We start from the raw sequence: 20,555 nt of genomic DNA, 5'->3' as shown, positions 1-20,555 counted from the left end.
TGTGAGGGAAAGAATAATATAAAAATATTTTAATCTTGTTAGGCAGACGGTTATTTGCCAGTTATAGCTTTGACTAGGTATTTATATACGCTATCCACGATTTCCCCGCAAACAAATTCGCCCTAATAAACCACAATATAGGCAAAACGTTAAAACTGCTCCTACCATGAAAACCAGCCTCGGTAAAAATGTATGAATTAATCTTTTCTGCAATTTGTTTCGACCCTAGTTTCAAATACCTAGCGCGCACCCTAACCGGTAACTAACTGTGTTTGTCGAAAGCACGTTCAAGCGGCCAGCACCCGCTTTTCCTGCTTTTGCAATCCAGCATAGCCGCCCTTTTACAAATCCTGCGCGCCTCCTACACGGTATGCCAACCAAGAGCAGTTCCGGCTCACTCAGCAGGGTTAGTTTTCCAAATGGTGTTGATAACAGTGGCCATACCCTCCATGTTATCGTGACAAGAATGCCCTTTGAGAAGGGTTTCGCCTCGATACTTTATATTCATGGTGCGGGTGTGGCCCTCGACGGTGTTTTCTTTCTTTTTCTCCATCCGCAGTTCGAATCGCGGATCGGCTTCGCGCAGTGCGGATTGGATTTTGACCGTGTTGTCGTGGCAGGAGCCCGGCTCCCAGACTAGGCTGTCGTTGAAATAGAGTTTGCAACTGCTAGTGTGGCCTTCGACCGTTCGGTGGGTTGTGTCAAGCCAGACCTTGCTTTCGCCAGTCAGTTTGGCGACTTTGTCGGCGGCATCGCCGGTGGCGTGGGCGCCCTTGTTGGCCGCCTCGGTGACGAACGTTTGGAGGCCCTTTTTCTCGACCGCCTCGGCGATCAATGAGGCGGCATGCTGAGTTGATTTAGGTTAGTACTTGGAATTGCTTTTTGTCTTCTTCCTGGAAAGCAGGCATCTTACGTTTCTAATTGCCTGCGTTTCCATCTTGAGGTGATTAAGAGGTTGAGAATGGGCTGAATATGCTAGCGAAGCAGCTAACTGACTTTTGCAAGTGTTATAGTAAGAAAAGATAATGGTGCTAAAGTCCTGGATAAGTGCTTTCCAACCAGAGGTTAGACTACCTTTTATAAATTATAATATTCACCGCCATTTTAAAGAAGACGGGGTATTTTGTATTATTCATGGGTATAGATAGTCCGTTCTTAGACCAAGTGTTACCAGTACCACAGCACATTTTCGAGCCTGGATTATTATTGGTCCGGGCATATCTCCGGAGACATATATGCGATACAACCTCACAAATCAGCCAGCTATGGTCATTCTGTCCTGCTCAAGCTTGGCATCCACAAGGTCTCCTGTCACCGCTTTTTTAAACATGTGTTAAGAGCAATGTTTAACACGTTATATCCTAGTCCAAGCGGTACCGAACGCACCTTCAATCACGGCCCGAAACGAAAGTTGGGGTTTGTTTAATTTACAGACTTGGTCGAGCTGCATATTTAGTTGGTGTTTTGTGAAAAGAAAATGAAAAGCGGGAGAAAAGAAACGGGAAAAGAAGGCAAAATAAAAGGAATGAAAAATGAGAAAAGGGAAAAGAAAAAGGGAAAAGAAAAAGGGAAAAGAAAGCCAGTCTCCCCAGCTTATTTACAACAAACCTGCCCCAAGGCTTCCATCATAAACCTACCACTTATTTATATCGTAAGAAATGACTCCCAGAAAGTGGGCTTTGCATGAAGAAGTATCTAGACCCAGAGTTCCAATAGGGATGCCAATGTGCTTCCAGGTAAAGTTCGTTTGTTTATACTGCCGGCAATAATAAGCCTGACCGCACAATTAAAAACACAAACATATATAAACTGTAAAAACAGAAGCCCCTTTCCTCACTTTACTGCTACAAGATTTCCTTTTAATATTTCTTCCGCTTTCATATTATCGCTCAGCCACTTTCAATAGATGTAAACCAAGGCGGGGACAACCACTAACGAACCTCAGATCTTTTGCAGCTTGTCCAGGCTAGCCCAACCATCGCAAACAAGCGTTACAAAAAGCAGAACTTAAGGCAATCTTTTTCGGAGTGGACATCTCGCATAAGATTCGCATGAATAATATGACGCACAACAGCTGCAGGCGCAATCGACGCACTTGGACATGCATATAGTTTTCAGCCGCTGCAGCACTGGCGGTGAGCATTTGCATTGATTGAATGGGCGAGCCCTTGCTTTTGCTTTCACATTGTAAGGCCCGTCGCTACACCGCTTAACCAACGCAAACTATGGCAGTATGACTCCGTTATTGTACCAAGCTGGTTGATTAGTTCCTAGGCTGGCTGCCCTTTACGCCCAAGCCCAAGTACTGTCCCCAGATGAGAGGCATTGAAGTGTAGAAATAGTATTAGTGTATGGGAATAATTGACGGTGCCAACTGCCGGTACGCAGTTGCTAGAATACAGTTTCAAATACATTATATATATATATATATATATATGTATATATGTGTGTGTGTGTCTGTGTAGGTAATCGGGTAAGGCATTCCAAACCGCCCCCCCCCCCCCCCCCCCCCCCNNGGGGGGGGGGGGGGGGGGGGGGGCCGGCCCGGCCCGGCCCAAAACCGTACTCGGGTTTTTGGGTAACCCGCGGGCCCCGGTGGGAGAACCCGTAAAATTACAAATTTTGCATATTTATTCTTATAATTTTTTGGAATTATACGTAAAATCACAATTATGAATAAAGTATATTTTACACTTAAAGATAAAAAATGAAAACTTACGATTATAAATAAAGTAATAATATATACTTACAAATTTTAAATCAAATATAATATAGATTTCCAATTGCAAACAAAATATAAAAAGGAAGATAAATATATAAAACCTTTATTTTATAATTGGGAGTTTTTCATATTACGTTTATACAAAGTATTACCCGCACCGGATCCACTGCCCTAAATGGGCTTTTAACTAACAATTTATTTGGTTAAAACATTTCTTAATTCAAAACGGGTAATCGGGGCACGCGGTTAATATTTCCCCGGATTGGGGTATTAATGACCGTTATTAAAATAGGATTATCGTTATCCGTATTTAAATTTTCGTTCAATTCCCCCAAATTGTATACAAATATAACAAACTCCTTAAAACGGTCATTTCGAACTGTTTCATTTTCCGGGGATATAAGTTTTATATATACAATAAAAGTTTTAATACCAATGAAGACCAGTAATTTGTTTTTAATCGAAACATAAATAAGAACACGGTCCCGGACTACCTATAAAATTAGCGAGAATTAAATAACAACCATCGAATTACGTAAATATATTTATAACCGTTCAATAAAGATGGAAATAGCAGAAGTAGTTAAGATATCGCGGGCAATTTGGGCGAATTCCAGGAATTTAGCTTATAAATAGCGTATTAATTAAAAATATTAATATCGTTTTCAAAACTTGCGATAAATAGTTAAGGACTAATATATAAATTCATGTAAGTATTAATATAACCATTAATATGATTACCCACAGATTAGAAATGACGAAATTGAAATAAAAAGTATTTTGATTTTCAACAGGATGTATTTTTATAAAACGATCGATGGAATGTAAATTAACCATTGGAATTGAATTTCAATTGGGAATATGTTTGCGTTCTTTTGGATTCGGTTGCCGTTATAAAATGAATCAAATTAAGTCCATTCCCGGGTAGTTTAATTTTATCATAGGGTGGAAGTCTAGATGTGGTTTTTGCAAACACAATTCGGCCAAATGATTAATGGTTCGGGTAGTAAAAGTTTCCATTTCTTGGTCGGTACATTTTCCGTAATATTAGAATTTATATATTCTAAAATCCGTCTGTGTAAAAGGGATTAGAATCACCGCTACAAAATATTCTTTTTAATATTTTAACGTTAAATAAAATCGATATAACGTTGGGTACCCCCTAAACGCACCCCCCTAATAACCGCAACTCAAAAAATCTAACAACAAAATTTCGCGTTTCGGAAATCGATTTAAAAATAAAACTATCAACGCACAAAAATACAATCGTTCTCAGGTTATTCCGGTTTATTAACCTTTTCTTCATCAGCTAAAAATTCCAAATTTTCTATATTATTTTCCTGCAATCCAGTAATATTTTATTTATTAATTAAAAACTCGTTTGGATCCGCAATCACCCTCGTTTCTTTAACCAGCCGTATTACCTCCAATTGTGCTTCCAATGAATTGATTTTTTGCTAAGCTTCAACCAATAAAATATCCTTGATTTCGAAGCTTTTTTGGACTTTAGCAAACAAAAACCGTAAAATAGCGTTATTTCTTTCGGACCGGGAAATCTCTTATAACTGAAATCAAATGTTTCAGGTCGTTTGAGGGGTTTCCAAATAAATAAAAACGGGTCGTTTATTTTTTAGGTTAAACTTTCCGGTGTTTTATCCCTTTAAAAACCGTTATTTTTATTTTTTTCGATATTGGCGTTGCTATTTTTCCATCAAAAAGCGCTTAAAAGCAGTTTATTTAAATTGGCCGGCCATTACCCCGTCGTACGCCAACCAAATTGGATAATTGTTTTAATAAATGTTTTGAATCTGGTTTTTTAATCGCAAAAAAGGAAATTTCGCTTTCCAATAACCGTTGAGCAGCAAAATTGGCTAAGAAATCCAAATTAACGTTGATAAGCCTTTTTTAACGGCCCAAAACCGACAAATCTAATGGTTGAAAAACCTGTGACGAATAAAAGGGTAAATATAAAAGTTAAATATTATTTTGGAGGTAAAAAAGCATTAATTCGTCCGTAACGTGTGATTTATGGCTGTCTAAGACCAATAACCGTTTTTCAGGGGTACTGGGTTAGGTATACGGAATAAACACCTTTTTTAACCATTTTATAACCGTTTCGTTATTTGTCCACCCGTTTTCGGTTAATAAAATTACCAACTATCCAAAAGGTTTAAATCCGTTGGAAAGAGTTATTATTATACGTTTTTCCCTTTAAATATAATTAGGGGAAAGAGGGTAACGCCCGTAACCTATATATATTCGATTTTAATCATCCAACCCCATATTCCGGGCTCATTTCGCTGTAATGGCTGAATCCCGCTTAAACCTAATATTAAACCATTGAATCTTTTATTTTCCATTACACCGGTTTCGTCTACATTCCACCGATTTTCCGGTTTATTACTTTTAATAACGGGGTTAATAATATAAAACCACCAAATTTTAATTATCTCCGTAATAGCGCTATTAACCCGGGCGTTTTTTATTCGACGGGGCTTTTGGGTTTTAACGACTAAGTAACGAACCAAAAAAGGGTTATCCAACGTTTTACAAAACTTTATATTTTACCGGCGGCCTAAAAAACTCGTTTTGCAAAAATCCGTAATTTTTAATGCGTTGGTGGAAGGCCTAAAACGGTTTGGGCAAATATATAATTAGTCAAATGCTTTTCCTGCTCCGGTAAAAGCTTTTGGAATAACTGCTTTGTTTGTTTTTTATATTGGGCGCCGTTAAAACGACCTCGAAAGGTATTTATAAGTTTACCCCATTTTCGGGAGGATTTTGTCGTTGATTCGCCATTTTTAACGTCGTTAAAAGCGGAAATACGCTGATTTTTGGTAAATTCTTTCACTTCGAAAATGAACAAAAGAAATTAGAAAAAAGTAAATCCAAAAGTGAAAACTTCTTTGAGATATTTATAATGGAAGTTCGAAAGTAAAAATAGAAGTGTTGTTATTTTTGTGGTGCGGTTGGGGGGTACCCAACGTTATTTATCCGAATTTGCTTATATAATACGAATTGCGTTTTTCAAATTGGTATACCGTCCCGATTGCAGAAATTTTAAGCTTGTTCTTAAATCTTTATGCGAAATTAGGAGACGCCGTTCTAATAATCCTTAACGCAAATATAATATACGTAATTGTTTCCATCTTATTACCGTTGGAATTATTAATGAAAACCCGCGATAGTGTTAATCGTTATTCAAAAAGTATTTTAAAATCGTGAAACTTTTTGCAAAAATTTGGAATTTGGATAACATCGTATTGGTCCAGTTATCCTGGCCTTCTATTGATATAAAATATTCTTCGATAAACAATAAGAGGGTTTTACGTAATTGAGAACTACGCGCAATAATTGAAATAGTCAAGCTCCATATCGTTTATATATTTTAATTAAGAAACGTGGTTTTTTGACGCCAAATTCGCTAATCATTTATTGCAAATTGCAAACAAATCGGGTACGTTTGAGGTTTTTGTGCATCAAAACCGCCAAATAGCGTAACTATTATGAGAAAAAAAGATGTTAAATAATTATATTTTAGAATCTGTAACAAAATTAAACGCTTACCTAGGCGATAATATGTTTCAAAGATGTTAAGTGTAGCAAACAGAAAACTTAAATAAAAAATTAATATAGCTACCCGTTAAACCTAGACGTGCGAAATTATATATTTTGATAAACGGATCGTTCGTTATCAATAAAAACCCAATTTTATAAATAGGTTATATAATAATATTGGGAAAAAGAATTATATATAGCAAAAAGCAGTTTCAATTACAGGGAAGTATCGTATACTGGTTTTCTACCAAATGCAAACGGGTTACAAAAAACCTATTAATTAACGAACTATACGATACATTTAATGGGGTAAACCATACGTTCAAGTCATTAACAACAATTATTTGCATTATAAATATGTTAAAATAACGATATATTCTAATTATTATTTATACAAATTACGAATTGCGGTACGATTATTTACTAAAATTAAATATTACGATAAAATAAGGTTAATAGTAAATACGATATCGTTAGGCGAATCGTACGAAAATAGGGAAGTTGCAGAATATTTATTGGATAAATGGATTTAATAACCCAATTAACGCAATAATAAAAAAGGAGCCCAGCTATTACAACTAAATAGCTGGGCCGGTACCAGGACGACTAAATGGGGTTACACCCCTTTTAACGACATATATTAAAAAAGAAACACCGACCAGCAGAAAATAGGATTATATAAGGATATAATTACGTAATATTACGTAAGTACTAGGCAGCGATTTGGATAATTTATAACACCTCGATTGGAAATTATAAATTAAATAGATTAAAAAGGATTATATTTGGAATATAATTTATATAAAAACGCGTTTATTACTATATAAATAAATTCGATTTTAGGATTTTTTAACAGCAATTAAATTCTAATTAACTTTAATATATATTTGAAAATGATTATTATTTCACCCCAGTTATTAAAAACCCCCGATTAGCCCCAGGTTAGCCAAAACAGCGCTAAATTGCTTTAATTTACTGTATTTTACCGTAAAAACAGGTTACCCGATACTTTTATCGTAATATTCTAATTGCTTTTATTTAATATTTTGGTTTAAAAACATACCGAATTATATCCTATAATATATTTTCCCACACTTTTAAAAACAATACCCCCCATATTCTTACCACGTCCAGCAAAACGGCGTAAAAAACCCCTGCCCAACCCAAAAATAATAGTAACAGCAATAATAAAAAAGACCAATTACGCAGATAAATAGTCCAAACCACCCAGGAATTCCATAAATAAACGTTCCGCGCAACCCAATTTTTAAAAAAAATTATAGGCTTTTTAAACTGGTACTAATATTTTTTCGACCTTTTTTAATAAACGCGAAAAATTTAAATTTAACCCCCCGGCCATAGTCGACGGTATATCCGGACAATTTAAAAAAAATTTGGTATAAATATATATTTACGAAATATTTTATTTTAAGATTTTCCGCAGCGAAATAGAAAAAATGGTATACGCGGCCATTTGTTTTCCGCGGACGAATTTTATCCTAATTCGAACCCCTGTTGCAGGAATAATTCGACGTACCCCTTTAAAAACGACGTTAGGAAATTACCGACATTTTTTTAATTTTTGCAAAATACGAATGTATTTTCCGTTCCTTATTCCAGGAACCCGATAAAAAACAATAAATTGAACGTAACCTGGCCAATTTACGATAAACCAAATCAATTTCCGCCTACGTAACCGAGTTTAAAAGGCTGATAACCAGGTTGGATATAACCGAAAAAATTGAAATATATAATTTTACTAAAAATGGAAATTTGAAATAAAAAACAAAGTGTTAAGGTCGATAAACCCGAAGATTTCCTCGAGTACGTCGAATTTGCTATTAAATTGAATAATAAAATTTACGAACGCCGACAAAAAAAACAAGGAAAATAAAGAGTATTCGTTATTTTAATACGATAAACCAATACGGGACGCAAATATCTATACCAGCCGACATACCATAAAAACAACGGATAACACTAACTTCGTTATATGGCAAACCCGATTTATAATATTGCGTATGGCACCCATAGCGGCCCTATGGACCTTAGTGCCACCCAACACAAAAAGCCCCGCGAGGACCCCAAAAGCGGTAAATGTTCTAGGTGCGACAAAACAGGGTATATCGCCCGGAATTGCCTCAAAAGTCAGAGTAAAACACCCGGTTCCCCTTCCAAACCAGAGAGACCACGAGGATTTAACGGAATTAATTACCAATAAAAAGCGTTTTGGACTAGCGCGAACTAATAAGTTAGACTATATATTATAATAACAATTATATAACTTATAAGAACTCGAAAATAGACGCAGGATAACACCCGCAAAAGCACAAAGGTACCCGGACCCTAATAGTAAAAAACCGCGTATTTATTGGGACCCAACCACCCGTAAAACTATATAAACAGAACGCCAGATTACCCAGATTTACGGATCTCAATACCTTTAAAAAGTTAAACCCAGAATAATTAGGATAAACCCACCATATCCGAATGATTTAATAAACCCTAGCAAACAAATCTAGTAATAAATTCAAAAACAAATCCAGCGAAAAAAGGTTATACCTTTAAACCTATAAAATGCAGCAAAGGAAAATAACCCTTATGTAGGAAGAACAACCCACCGACTTATACCAAAACGACGAATTTATACAATTCCCCAGAATATGATTTCAAATACAAATAAAAAACCCTATAAAACCAATTAATACAATCTTCGGAAACAACCCGATTTTGAACACCAAATATCCCAAATATATAAAGATCTTTTGGGTAAAATGCTTTCGAAACAATTGCGAATTACATTTCAGCAGGAAAATAATCCACTATTTCTTTCCACGACGACGCAAAATAATAGGTATCCATAAAATATATATTACCATTAACCTACCTAATTGGGAAATTAAAATAAGATTTAATCCCGAACCAGCGGTAATTTTTACCTTTTATAACAATAACCTTATAATATATTCTAACTAAAAACAATTCCCATAATACGATTGCACCCGAAATATAAATAATATATACATAAACTAAAATATAAGTATAATACGAAATAAAATCGCGATAACCAGGACCCGTACCAATAACCGAAATTGTATGGAACCCCAGCGTAAAAAAGAACGAAACACCCACGAACGTACGAAAAATACACGCGCTAATAGGACACCCATTGAATTAAATTAAAGTTAAGAATAGTTATAGGCCCTGAGATAAGAATAATAAGGATTTACGACGCGAGTCCAGCAAATTAAAAAATTAAAATGGCCAAACGGTATAGGGTACCGGACGATAGTAATAGAAACGCAATAGAAAACCCTTAACGTTACGCAAATTACGAAAGCGGTACACCTACATATATTTTTAAATGTACGATTTAATGGAAAACCTATACGAGCGCTCCTTAATAGCGGAATATATAGTAATTACATTTTCCCAAAAATCGTGATAAAACGACGGATATTTTGGTAATAAAAAAAACTTATATCGACTATAAACCATAAAAGGAAAAGCAGTTTAATACGGTAACGGTATCATCGAAATAAAAACCGTATACTTTTGGATGAGAAATTATAAACGAAAAGAATGAATTATTTTGGATATTATGGAAATAAGGAAGAAAAGTGTTATTTTAGCAATTCCTTGGTTTTAAAAAAGCAACCCCTGGATAAATTGGATTACTGGCCACATTCAATGGGAAAAGTACCTATTTATTAAACGATTTCCGGCACCGCAGGGTTTATACAGGAAATATAGGGTATGGAAAAGTTAAATAAAATAAATGGTTTATTTATAGGAAAGACGACCAACCCCGGAGCTAATATCAAAAAAGCGACTATTTACAGTTTAAAACCAATCCAATTACATAATATTAACCGCAAAGAAATAAAGCAAGAACGGCAAGATCCCAAAAAATACCAGGTTAATATACGATTATTTAAGCAAAAGTTCGAAACCGGATTACCCGAATATAACCCGTTCGACTATAAAATATAATTATAAAAGGGAACCTAGCTAAAATTCCATAAAATATACGGTCTAGATCCGACGTAAATCGAGGTTTTAAACGAATGTTTCGCAAAAAACCTTAAAAAGGTTATATTAAATAATCGACATTACCACCAGGATACCCAATCCTTTTCGTACCAAACAAAAACGGAAAATTACGATTATACGTGGATTATAAACAGCTAACCGACATTATAATAAAAAACTGCTACCCGCTCCCACTAATAGGAGAATTCCGAAATATATTTTGCCAAATATGATACTTTAAAATATTAAACCTTGAAAGAATTTATAACCTAATCCGTATAAAAAAAGGCGAGGAATGGAAAATAGCGTTTCGCATTAAACGAAAATATCACGAATACTTGGTAATACCTTTCGGCTTTATTAACGCCCCCGCAACCTTCCAAACAATAATGAACCACGTTTTTAGGAACTATTTAAATATTTTTGTGGTTATTTACCTGGATAATATTTTTATTTTTTCCAAAACGTTGGAAAAATATAAGAAATACGTTTACACAATTTTATAAAAGCTATAGAGCGCTAAACTTTTAATGAAATTCGAAAAATGCACTTTTACAGCAAACAAATTAATTTCTTAGGATATATTATCGCCCCTGGAGAAACTAGGATGGAAAAATGGAAAATTCAAACAATATAGGAATAATCCCAATCATAAAACGTGGAAAACATTCGGGTATTCCTTAGAGTTGTAAATCTTTATAAGAAATTTATTGAAGGTTACGGCGCGATTGCCGCCCCATTAACCAATATAACCAAAAAAATTTAAAACTCCAGTGGACGGAATAAATACAATAGGCTTTCGAACAGTTACGAAACGCAATAATACGAAAACCAATTTTCAAAATACCAGATCCAACCAAACCTTTCGAAATCGAAACCGACGGATCCAGTTATATAAACGTAGGATAATATAATTAACGAAATAAAAAAGGTCGCCTGCACTTTTGCGCCTTTTTTAGAAATATTATATAAACCAAGACTTAATTACGAATCCACGATAAAAAACCAAATGGTTATTATCCGAACATTCGAAAACTAAAAACCACAATTATCCTGAATTAAATACAAGATACTAGTTTTCGCGGACTATAAAAGCCTAACCTATTTTACTACCAGTAAAACATTGAATAAACGATGTGAGGAGGTTACGAGATAGAATAAGCTTAATTTTGAACGCGGGGAAAGGTGGATTACGTATAAAGTTGATGGAACGTTAAAATGGCAGATAACCGTCTGCTAGCGGGTAATAGAGATGATATATTGTTGTTGCAAAATCATTTCGTTGAATCATTGAGTCGATAAAGGTTATAGGAAGTGATAAATCTAGGGCTAAGTTGTGAATTACGTGTTCGAATCCATAGGTGCAGATCTTCGATCCGGATGTCCGGAATGCGGGGTTACGTCACATGATTTGGCCTTATTCATGTGACTGACCTGCCGACCTATTAAGCCTAACGGCCCATTGAGCCTAACGGCTTATTGTGCTTATGCATGCGCAGAAAATCTGCGACCACAACGGGATTCGAACCCACGCACTTCAGCAACGTATATATGATATAGATTATGGTACATGCATTATACCACTAAGCTAGATTATATATGACGTATTTGTTTTGTTGTTAAAACTATGAACAAAGACATGATATATAGAGCTTTGTGTGTATAAACGCGTATACGTTTCATTTGTTATTTATTTATTTATTCGATGCCGGGTGACTAATAAAATTAGCCCGTACTAGCCGTTATAAGATAATGCAGGGTAGCTAATATAATTAGCCCTGCGCTAGCCATGTTCACAAACGACAGATTTATGGGCAAAATTCCCATTTAAATTCCATTTTAGGACTATTTATTGAAAAAAAGAAAGAACGGTAGGGCCGACGTTTTTAACCGAAAACCGGATTATAAAAACATAGTATCCGAGGAAATACGAAAGACTTTTACGATAAACGACAACGGAAACCTTTTACCAGTTTAGCGAAGCTTTATAATAACCAATATTGTCGGAATATTATTTATGCGCATTTATAACTAAGATAACTGTGGGGCTAAAGGTCTATATATATAGACCTTCGGACGTGTAGCGGACCTATTCCTGTACTTAGAAGAATACACAATCAATCAAATTTTATACCTTTATACGAATCCTGTTGGTTCACCCTTGTTTTGGCCATGGTCTTTAATTTAAATCCGATTAACAATTAAAGTAATTATACCAGAAAAGAAAACGATAAATCCAGGGAATTAAGGCCTATGGACACCAAGAAATTTCCAAAATATAAAAACGGTTAAAACAGCACCATAATTTTTAAAAAAAATACGACAAAAAGTACGAAAAACCATAAAAAATTGAGAACTTTGCGTAAAAAACAAATCCGCAAAATATAAACCTTATAAACTCCTACAACCTTTACCAGCCCCCAGCAAGGCCTGGCAGATCATTATAATAAGTTTTATCGTCAAATTACCATTTTCCGAAAAACTGTTTACTAAAATTAAATTAAAAAATCGTTTAGATATTTTTACAAATAGTTGTCAATAACCACAGATTTCCAGAAAATATTAATACGGATAAAAACAAACTTTTTATATTAAAATTCTGGAAATTTCTAATGGAATAATTAAGAGTTAATTACAATTTATCCATAGCATTCCACCCGCAGATAAACTGACAAATAGAATAAACCAACCAAGCATTAAGATAATACCTAAAATACTATATAAACCACAAATAAAATAATTAAATACGGTTATTAACCACGGCGCAACTCGTTTATAATAGTTTGAAAAAGTAGAACTACCAGAATAACCCCGTTTTATACCAATATGGATTTAACCCCACGGTATATAAAAACACAAAGACCACCATTACGGTTCCACGAACCAATAAACTAATAAATGAAGTACAAAAATTCCATTAGGAATTTTGACAGGAATTGAAATTCGGACGAGAAAAAATAACCAAATATTTTAACCAATATCGGATAAAGGGAACATTTTTTAAAAAAAAGAAATAATAACGCTTATTTTATTCGACGTAATATTAGAATATAACGACCAAACAGCAAATTTAACTTTAAAAAATTCGCACTTTTTAAAATCAATAAAAAGATTAGCGATAGTAATTACAACCTTTTTTTTACCAGAAATTATAAAGATTTACCCACTTTCCCACGTATTGTTATTGGAGCCAGTACCATACGGTACCGATATATAAAAAACAATCGAAGTCCACGCAAAAAAAACGTGTAACGTCGAAGCAATATTGGACCACAAACGCAATCACGGTAATATAAAATATCCCGTTAAATGGGAAGACTATAAATACCGAAAAAATACTTAGGAACCCCTCAACCATTTCCAAAATTGTTAGGAGTTATTCCGCCAATACTATAAAAAATTGGATTTGCGAACAAATTAACCGGAAAAAGGGGATAACCTAAAAAATACCACCTACCATTTTTAAACTTTAAAAACCAACCAGGATTCGAAACCATACCACCAAGCAAATTTGCAAAAAGAACGATTAACATATACTATAAATTAAAATACATGAACAAGATAATTTACCAATCAAATATTGCGTACAAGTATTTATTTTATTTAACAAAAAAGGATTTAAAGGATTTATTGGGAAAATCGAATCCCAGACAAAATTGGAGTCCGTTACGAACGACTTTAAAAACACCTTAGCAAAAGTTTCGGCCGATCGCCGCCGTTTTTCCTATTTTACCTCCTCGCGTTCCACCCGGTTCAATTCCTCCAAATCGCTAATCCCCCGAAATACAGCTCGCATTATTTTTTAAATTATAGTTTTTTTTCTATTTTCGCAAACCGAAAATTCTTAATTGCTTTTTTTAAATCCTTTGCTGCTCCGCCAAGAAAATCCTTCTCCAAAAGCTCCATTTTAACGTCAAAATTTAAATGCTACCGGCCGATATTACGGAATTAAACATTCGAAATACCTAATATATTGTAATTAATATGGTTAACGCGAAGATATTCGATGCAGCGAGAGGAGTTTTCCGGTGAAACTGCGCAGCGTATTATACCGCGAAATTTATAAAAAAAAAACAGGAAAATATATGTACATGAAAGGGAAAGAAAAAAGCGAAAAAAGCGTGGCGACGTTCTGTCGACGAACGACCAAATTCTGATTTAATTATGCAATTAAATATAGCGTAAAAAAATTAGTAAAATAGAAATATAAAATTAAAAATAAGGATTAGGGAATACGGACTATTTAAAGGCCAAAAGAAACTTGGCCAAAGGAAAGGGGACCTAATGTTACGACCAAATAGCTGGGCTGGTATTAGGAAGACCAGGTAAGGTTACACCCTTTTTAACGATATATATTAAAAAAGAAACACCGACCGATAGAAAACAGGATTATATAAGGACCCAGTTAGGTAATATTACATAATCACTAGGCAGCGATTTCGATAATTTGTAAAACCTCGATTAATAATTACGGATTAAATAGATTTAAAATTTTTATATTTGGAATATAGTTTATATAGAAACGCGCTTATTATTATGTAAATAGATTAGATTTTATGATTGCTTAGCAGCAATTAAATTTTAGTTAACCTCAGTATTTATTCGAAAACGATTATAACTTCACCCCAGTTGTTAAGAGCCCCCGATTTACCCCAGGCTATCCAGAGCAGCGCTCGATGGCTTTAACCCACCGTACTTTACCCTAAGAACAGGTTACCCGATACCTTGATCGTAATACTAACGACGCATTTACTAAATTAATTTCGACAAATAAAGCAATAGTTGTTAATTATATGAGCTATTTAGCATGGAATAGGTCCACCTTTAGCTGTATATAAGCCGTAATAGATAGTGCCAAAGTGGGGCTATCGGGGTTGTCGCATTATCCGTTATATTTTATATTATAGGAGTTGCGATTTAATGATTAGCGAGTGGGGTTTACCCTGTACCGGGTTTAACACCCACCCTGTTACTACGAATTAGCTGCGCTTCACCGGGTTAAAACCTTCACCAAATTAGCAAATAAATGCGCACCCAAAAACGGTTATATAATAATAAGGGTGTTTTTTCAAAAACCTATATAAAATAATTTTTCGGGAAGGCGTATGCGGCATGGGAACGTTTTCTGGCGTACGGACCCCCATTTTAATATCGGAGGGTAGATAAAAAGGATAAAATAAAACTTCCCGCACTAATTAATTCTAATTATTAACCCCAAAATTTTGATATATTTAGTGCATTCGAACCCTGTAATTATTAGTTTTAAGCCCCTATTACTATAGGCGTTTTTAGCGCAATTCGCACTACGCCGCACCTAAATGAATACCTATACCCTAATTAACAACCTATATTGTTAATAAATTATACGCCCGGAAAGGTTTTAGTTCGTGCACCAAAGTGCATTTTGCCCCGTTGGAAAACCTGAATTTTAGGTTTTATTTTGGTTATTATTACATCTTTACAGCACGTATATTAACGAATATATTTTTGTATTTGTACGAAGTTGCTGGTTATTCGCGCCAATTAAGCATTTAACCCCTTATATTTTTAATAGGGATCGTTAAAAATTAACGTTCGATTTAGGTTTCATTTTCAAGTACTGTAACGTTCGTTTGCATTGCAAATCTCAAAATTGTTGGTATGATTTTGTGGATCGTTCACGCCATTGTAATTTGTTCAAAATTTTAAAAGGGTTTACGTTGGCGACTTGAGGCTAAAAACCCCGATATTTGTTCGCAAATAGCTTATTAAACTTCAATGCATTTAATAGGGCTTAGAATAATCTATAAACCTATTAACGTAGTTGCGTTAATTGGTTAATCGTGACCCTGCACGATATCCAGCACGTTACCATATACAATACCCTGCAAATGACTTTGTTCTCTTTTGACGAATTAAATTCGCTACGTGCACCTGGATTGGTACAAATACCAGGGCACCTATCAATTGCCGATTTCAGGGATTCTAACCCTCTATTTTTAATGGGTTTTAACTAGGAAAAACAGCAATAAACCGTATCGTTGGCAATTATAAGCTTATGCCCCTTGAAATGTAAACGGTATAATAAATGCTAATTTTGAATTGGGTATCTACCTTTAGGCGATTAAATCAATTAACAATTACTATAAAATTAACGAGCTGCTACTAAAAATAAGGCGATTTTATAATGGAAAACAGCCTTATATCGGGCCTTTTAGGCCTAATTCCAACAAAGAGGGGGCCTAAGACAGGCCCAAACGAAGTTTTAACCGCTGAATTACAAACCCAAAAGCTGCAATGAAAAGCGTTAATTACGTAAATAAATTAATGTTAAAAGATAAGTTAACAGTTAATTGCCCTATTAACCACGAAAAACGGTAATTCCATTGATTTTAATAGCAATTTGGATATTGAACCCGCCTCCGCACCCCTTAATCCATCGAATAACCTAACTTCAAGTACGGGAATAAGTCGAAAACTATGGAAACGGGTATTTTCCTTCCCTAAAAATTATGAATAAGTAGGAACTAATAATTAAGATTCATGGAAATAGGCGTTAATGGTGCAATTTCAGGTTGTAAAAGCAGCGGAATTTAATTCCAACCCTGAAATTGGCTATATTTTGCCGGAGTACGAGCAATTTATCCTATGATTATTTATAAAAAATAGTGTTAATAATATGGGTTGCTAACAGGGGTTTAAGCATTAGCCTAGGAGCGGCGTGGTGCTAGTTGCGCTATAAAAGCTTATAATTGCAGGGGTTTAAAGCCTGTAATTGCAGGGTTTAAATGCATTAAATATATTAAAATGGTACATTAATTTTGGGATTAATAGATTCGATTCATTGGTGGGGGAGATTTTACTTTATCTCCCTTATATATTCTCCATATTAAAGTGGGGGTCCGCACGCCCGAAAGCGTTCCGGTGCCGCATACGATTTTCCGAATAATTATTTTGTATGGGTTGTTGAAAAAACACCCTTATTCCCATACAAACCATTTCTGGGTTCGCACTAATTTGCTAATTTGGTGTTATTTTAACCCGATATAGGGTAGTTGATTCGTAGGTGCAGGGTGGGTGTAAACCCGGTACAGGGGAAACCCCACTCGCTGACCGTTAAATCGCAACTCCTGCAACACATAAAATATAGCGGAAAATCCGACAACCCCGACAGCCCCACTTCGGCATTATCTATTGTGGCTTATGTACAAATAAACGTGGACCCATTGCACGCTTAATAACGCATATAATTAACAATTACCAATTCTATACCCAATATTAATTTGAGGACAATTTGTCCCATTTCGCCGTTTATAACGGTACTATTTTGCTCGTATTATACATATATAGTATACGTACAAAATAGTATAACTACTGTACACAGTTAAATATTTAATCAAATGATAAGTAAAAATCGTAAAAATATAAGGTGACATATGTTATAAAGCTTAAATGTTTGTGGTTTTTTAAACGCAGAAAGCGCGATTATGCCTATTTTTATTCATTTGATTCTTAAATATTAAATTCAATTTGCAATTTTTAACTATATTTAATTATTATTTTGACTAAAATTAAATAATCGTACAGCGTTAACATATTATAATGCACTAATGATTGCCAGCTTAACCGAATAAAAGGCACGCGATTACCGCTTTAAATACATATTTTATTAATATTTTTGTATTAATTCATAAATTATTCAAAAATCGGTTATTTCGGACAGTTGAGAGTTAAAACAATTAAACCTTAGTAAATTCACTTTCTCTTAATATTGTTTAAATTATAGTTTAACTCTTTTTTTGCAAAGTTGTTTTAAGTAAATTAAGCAAAAAAAAGAAATTACCCAAATTTAGCATTTTCTTATATATGAAATGAAATGCGGGTATTATAAATGGGGTCTCACTTGGACGTTTATTTGAATACGTTATTCCATCCGTAATATTTTGGTTTAATTGTCGTTTAACTTGGTGAAAATATGAAAGCGTTTCGATTGTAAATTATATGCAAAATTGAACAAATCGTACCTATCCACTTATATAACGGTTTATATACTTCGAAATACATACCAAGTTATAGTATATTATTATTTATACGTATACCACCCCCACGTGCAGAAACCTCGAAGTTTGGTCGAAATATAAAAATAATATAAAATTAGTTAAATAAAGCAAAAAATCAGTAAATAATACAAATTTAGCATTCTTTTATATAAAGAAATAATCAAAGCGGGTATTGTAGGTCGGATCTCACGTGGACGCTTGTTTCTATGCGTCATCCAACCCCTGAGGTCTTAGTTTAATTATAGTTCAAATTGGTGAAAATATAAAAGCGTTTCGATTGTAAATTATATATAAAATTGTATAAATTATACCTATCCGCTTATTTAACGGCTTATATAGTCCGAAATACATACCAAACTACAGCAAATTCTTATCTATACGTAGACCATCCCCCACGTGCAAAAGTTTCAAAATTTGGTTCAAAGATAAAAATAATATAAAAACAAATCCAAAATCGACAAAAAAAATCGAAAAAATAGTACCGCCATGAACGGATTAAGGGCAGGGGCTAGCGAATTCGCCCAGTTGTACATATAAGATTAAAAATTAAATCGCTGCTAATAATCCTATATAATGCTATATTCAACGTGCAAACAGTATATTTTTACGCTTTTTATTTATTTTTTTCATAACGGAGTATTAGTCGCCAAAATACTGAAAATACCGCCATAAACGGCAAAAATAAACACGTTGTCCTCAGACCTGAACCAGAGCGTTTTTTGCTTAGACCCACAGGTACATTGCAAAACCGCAATTGAGCGACGAAGTGGATCAATTGTGGAGCTCTGGGCTTTAGGTATGAGCCCTGAGACTAGAGAACAGGGTATATTCGATTTTGCTACAAACTATGAAAGTAAGAGGAATTTGCCCGGCATCCAACCTCGTACAAGCCCCATGGTTACAACCTATACCCTTTGGCTATACAGGGGATAATCCGAATCTTGCCCCGGATTCGCCTCCTCGTAGTTCAAGAACTTTAGAATGCGATAAAATGCAGCACCGACCACGGATCCCATGAACGGCCCAACCCAGTAAATCCAGTGATGATCGGGAAACTCGAGGCCGGCGACGGCACAGCCGAAGCTGCGAGCAGGGTTGAGCGAGGCGCCCGTGTAATAAGCACCTGAGTTTGAATTGGGTGGGATTTTTTGTTTAGTAAAATACAAAGAAAAGAAAAAGACAAAAGCTTGATGGGAGAAACACCAGAGTGCGAGAGAAAAGGGGTCACGACAGGTCTCGCTCACCTGGAATCATGGCGACAAAGGCGGCCAGGCCGATGGCAACGGGCGCAATAAAGGTGTCCTTTGACTTCTCGGCCGCGACCATGAGCACGACGAACAAGAGGTAGGCGGTGAAGAACATCTCGAGGAACAGGCCCTGCGCCAGGCTAACGTCCGGGGCCAGCTTCGTGTTGACCCGCGAGATGGGGCCGGGTATCATGGCCTCGATGACTGCGCCGGCGCATATGGACGCCACGAGCTGGGTGGGGAAGAGGACGGCGATGCGGATCCAGGGCAGCTGGCCCGCCAGGCCCAGGCCGAGAGTTATCTGTTGATGGGAGGGATGGATCGGGGTTAGTTATCTCTCTCTCTCTCTCTCTCTCTCTCTCTCTCTCTCTCTCTCTCTCTCTCTCTCTCTCTCTCTCTCTCTCTCTCTCTCTCCTCCCCCTCCCCACTTCGCCGAACCATCGGGTTGGATGACCTTGGCAAAATGTAACAAAACCAAAACCAAAAACCGACGTACAGCGGGATTGAACAGCCCTCCACTGATGCGATACATGGCCCACACGGTGACCAGTATGGTCATTCCGTAGGCCAGGGCTATGAAGATGTTTGCCTGGGCACTGTAGCCGTCGCGGAGGCCCTCGGGGGTCGGCCTCTCGGCCGTGGCTATCATGGAGTGGCTCGCGTAGCCAAAGAAGAGGAACAGAAAGGTGCCGACGAACTCGCCCAGGGCCGCGACGAGGTGGTGTCGCAGGGTCTGGCGGTGCGGTGGACTGCGACCGTCGTGGTGGCCGGGCGTCGTGTCCTTGTGGCGGCGTTGGGGTGCGTTGTCCTCTTCCATGTCTGTGATTTGAATCTCACTAACCAAGCTGAACTTATGTGGCAGATAAATATTTCTTGGAGCCTGCAGTTGGTCGTCGGAAAATACTTTCGTATCAGGTACAATTTTCAAGTTGCTGTATATATAGGGGTGTATTTATC

The 20,555-nt window shown here is 35.9% G+C and overlaps 2 protein-coding genes across 2 annotated transcripts; both read right to left on the bottom strand.

Annotated features, from left to right (window-relative positions):
* Window positions 1-394: 394 nt before the first annotated feature.
* Window positions 395-937, bottom strand: PpBr36_10896 (uncharacterized protein; the record flags this gene model as incomplete). The annotated part of the gene is made up of 2 exons (XM_029898004.1): window positions 395-847; window positions 914-937. The coding sequence occupies 2 exons, from the start codon at window positions 935-937 to the stop codon at window positions 395-397; spliced, it is 477 nt and encodes a 158-aa protein (XP_029743869.1).
* An 18,319-nt stretch (window positions 938-19,256) lies between these two features.
* On the bottom strand, window positions 19,257-20,415 carry PpBr36_10895 (uncharacterized protein; the record flags this gene model as incomplete). Its single annotated transcript, XM_029898003.1, has 3 exons — window positions 19,257-19,474; window positions 19,596-19,899; window positions 20,095-20,415. The coding sequence occupies 3 exons, from the start codon at window positions 20,413-20,415 to the stop codon at window positions 19,257-19,259; spliced, it is 843 nt and encodes a 280-aa protein (XP_029743686.1).
* Between the last annotated feature and the right edge of the window lie 140 nt (window positions 20,416-20,555).

Source organism: Pyricularia pennisetigena (assembly GCF_004337985.1).
Source record: "Pyricularia pennisetigena strain Br36 chromosome 4 map unlocalized Pyricularia_pennisetigena_Br36_Scf_11, whole genome shotgun sequence".
NCBI classification, from domain to species: domain Eukaryota; kingdom Fungi; phylum Ascomycota; class Sordariomycetes; order Magnaporthales; family Pyriculariaceae; genus Pyricularia; species Pyricularia pennisetigena.
The sequence above is the reverse complement of the archived record's forward strand: the minus strand, read 5'-3'. Positions and strand labels throughout refer to the sequence as shown.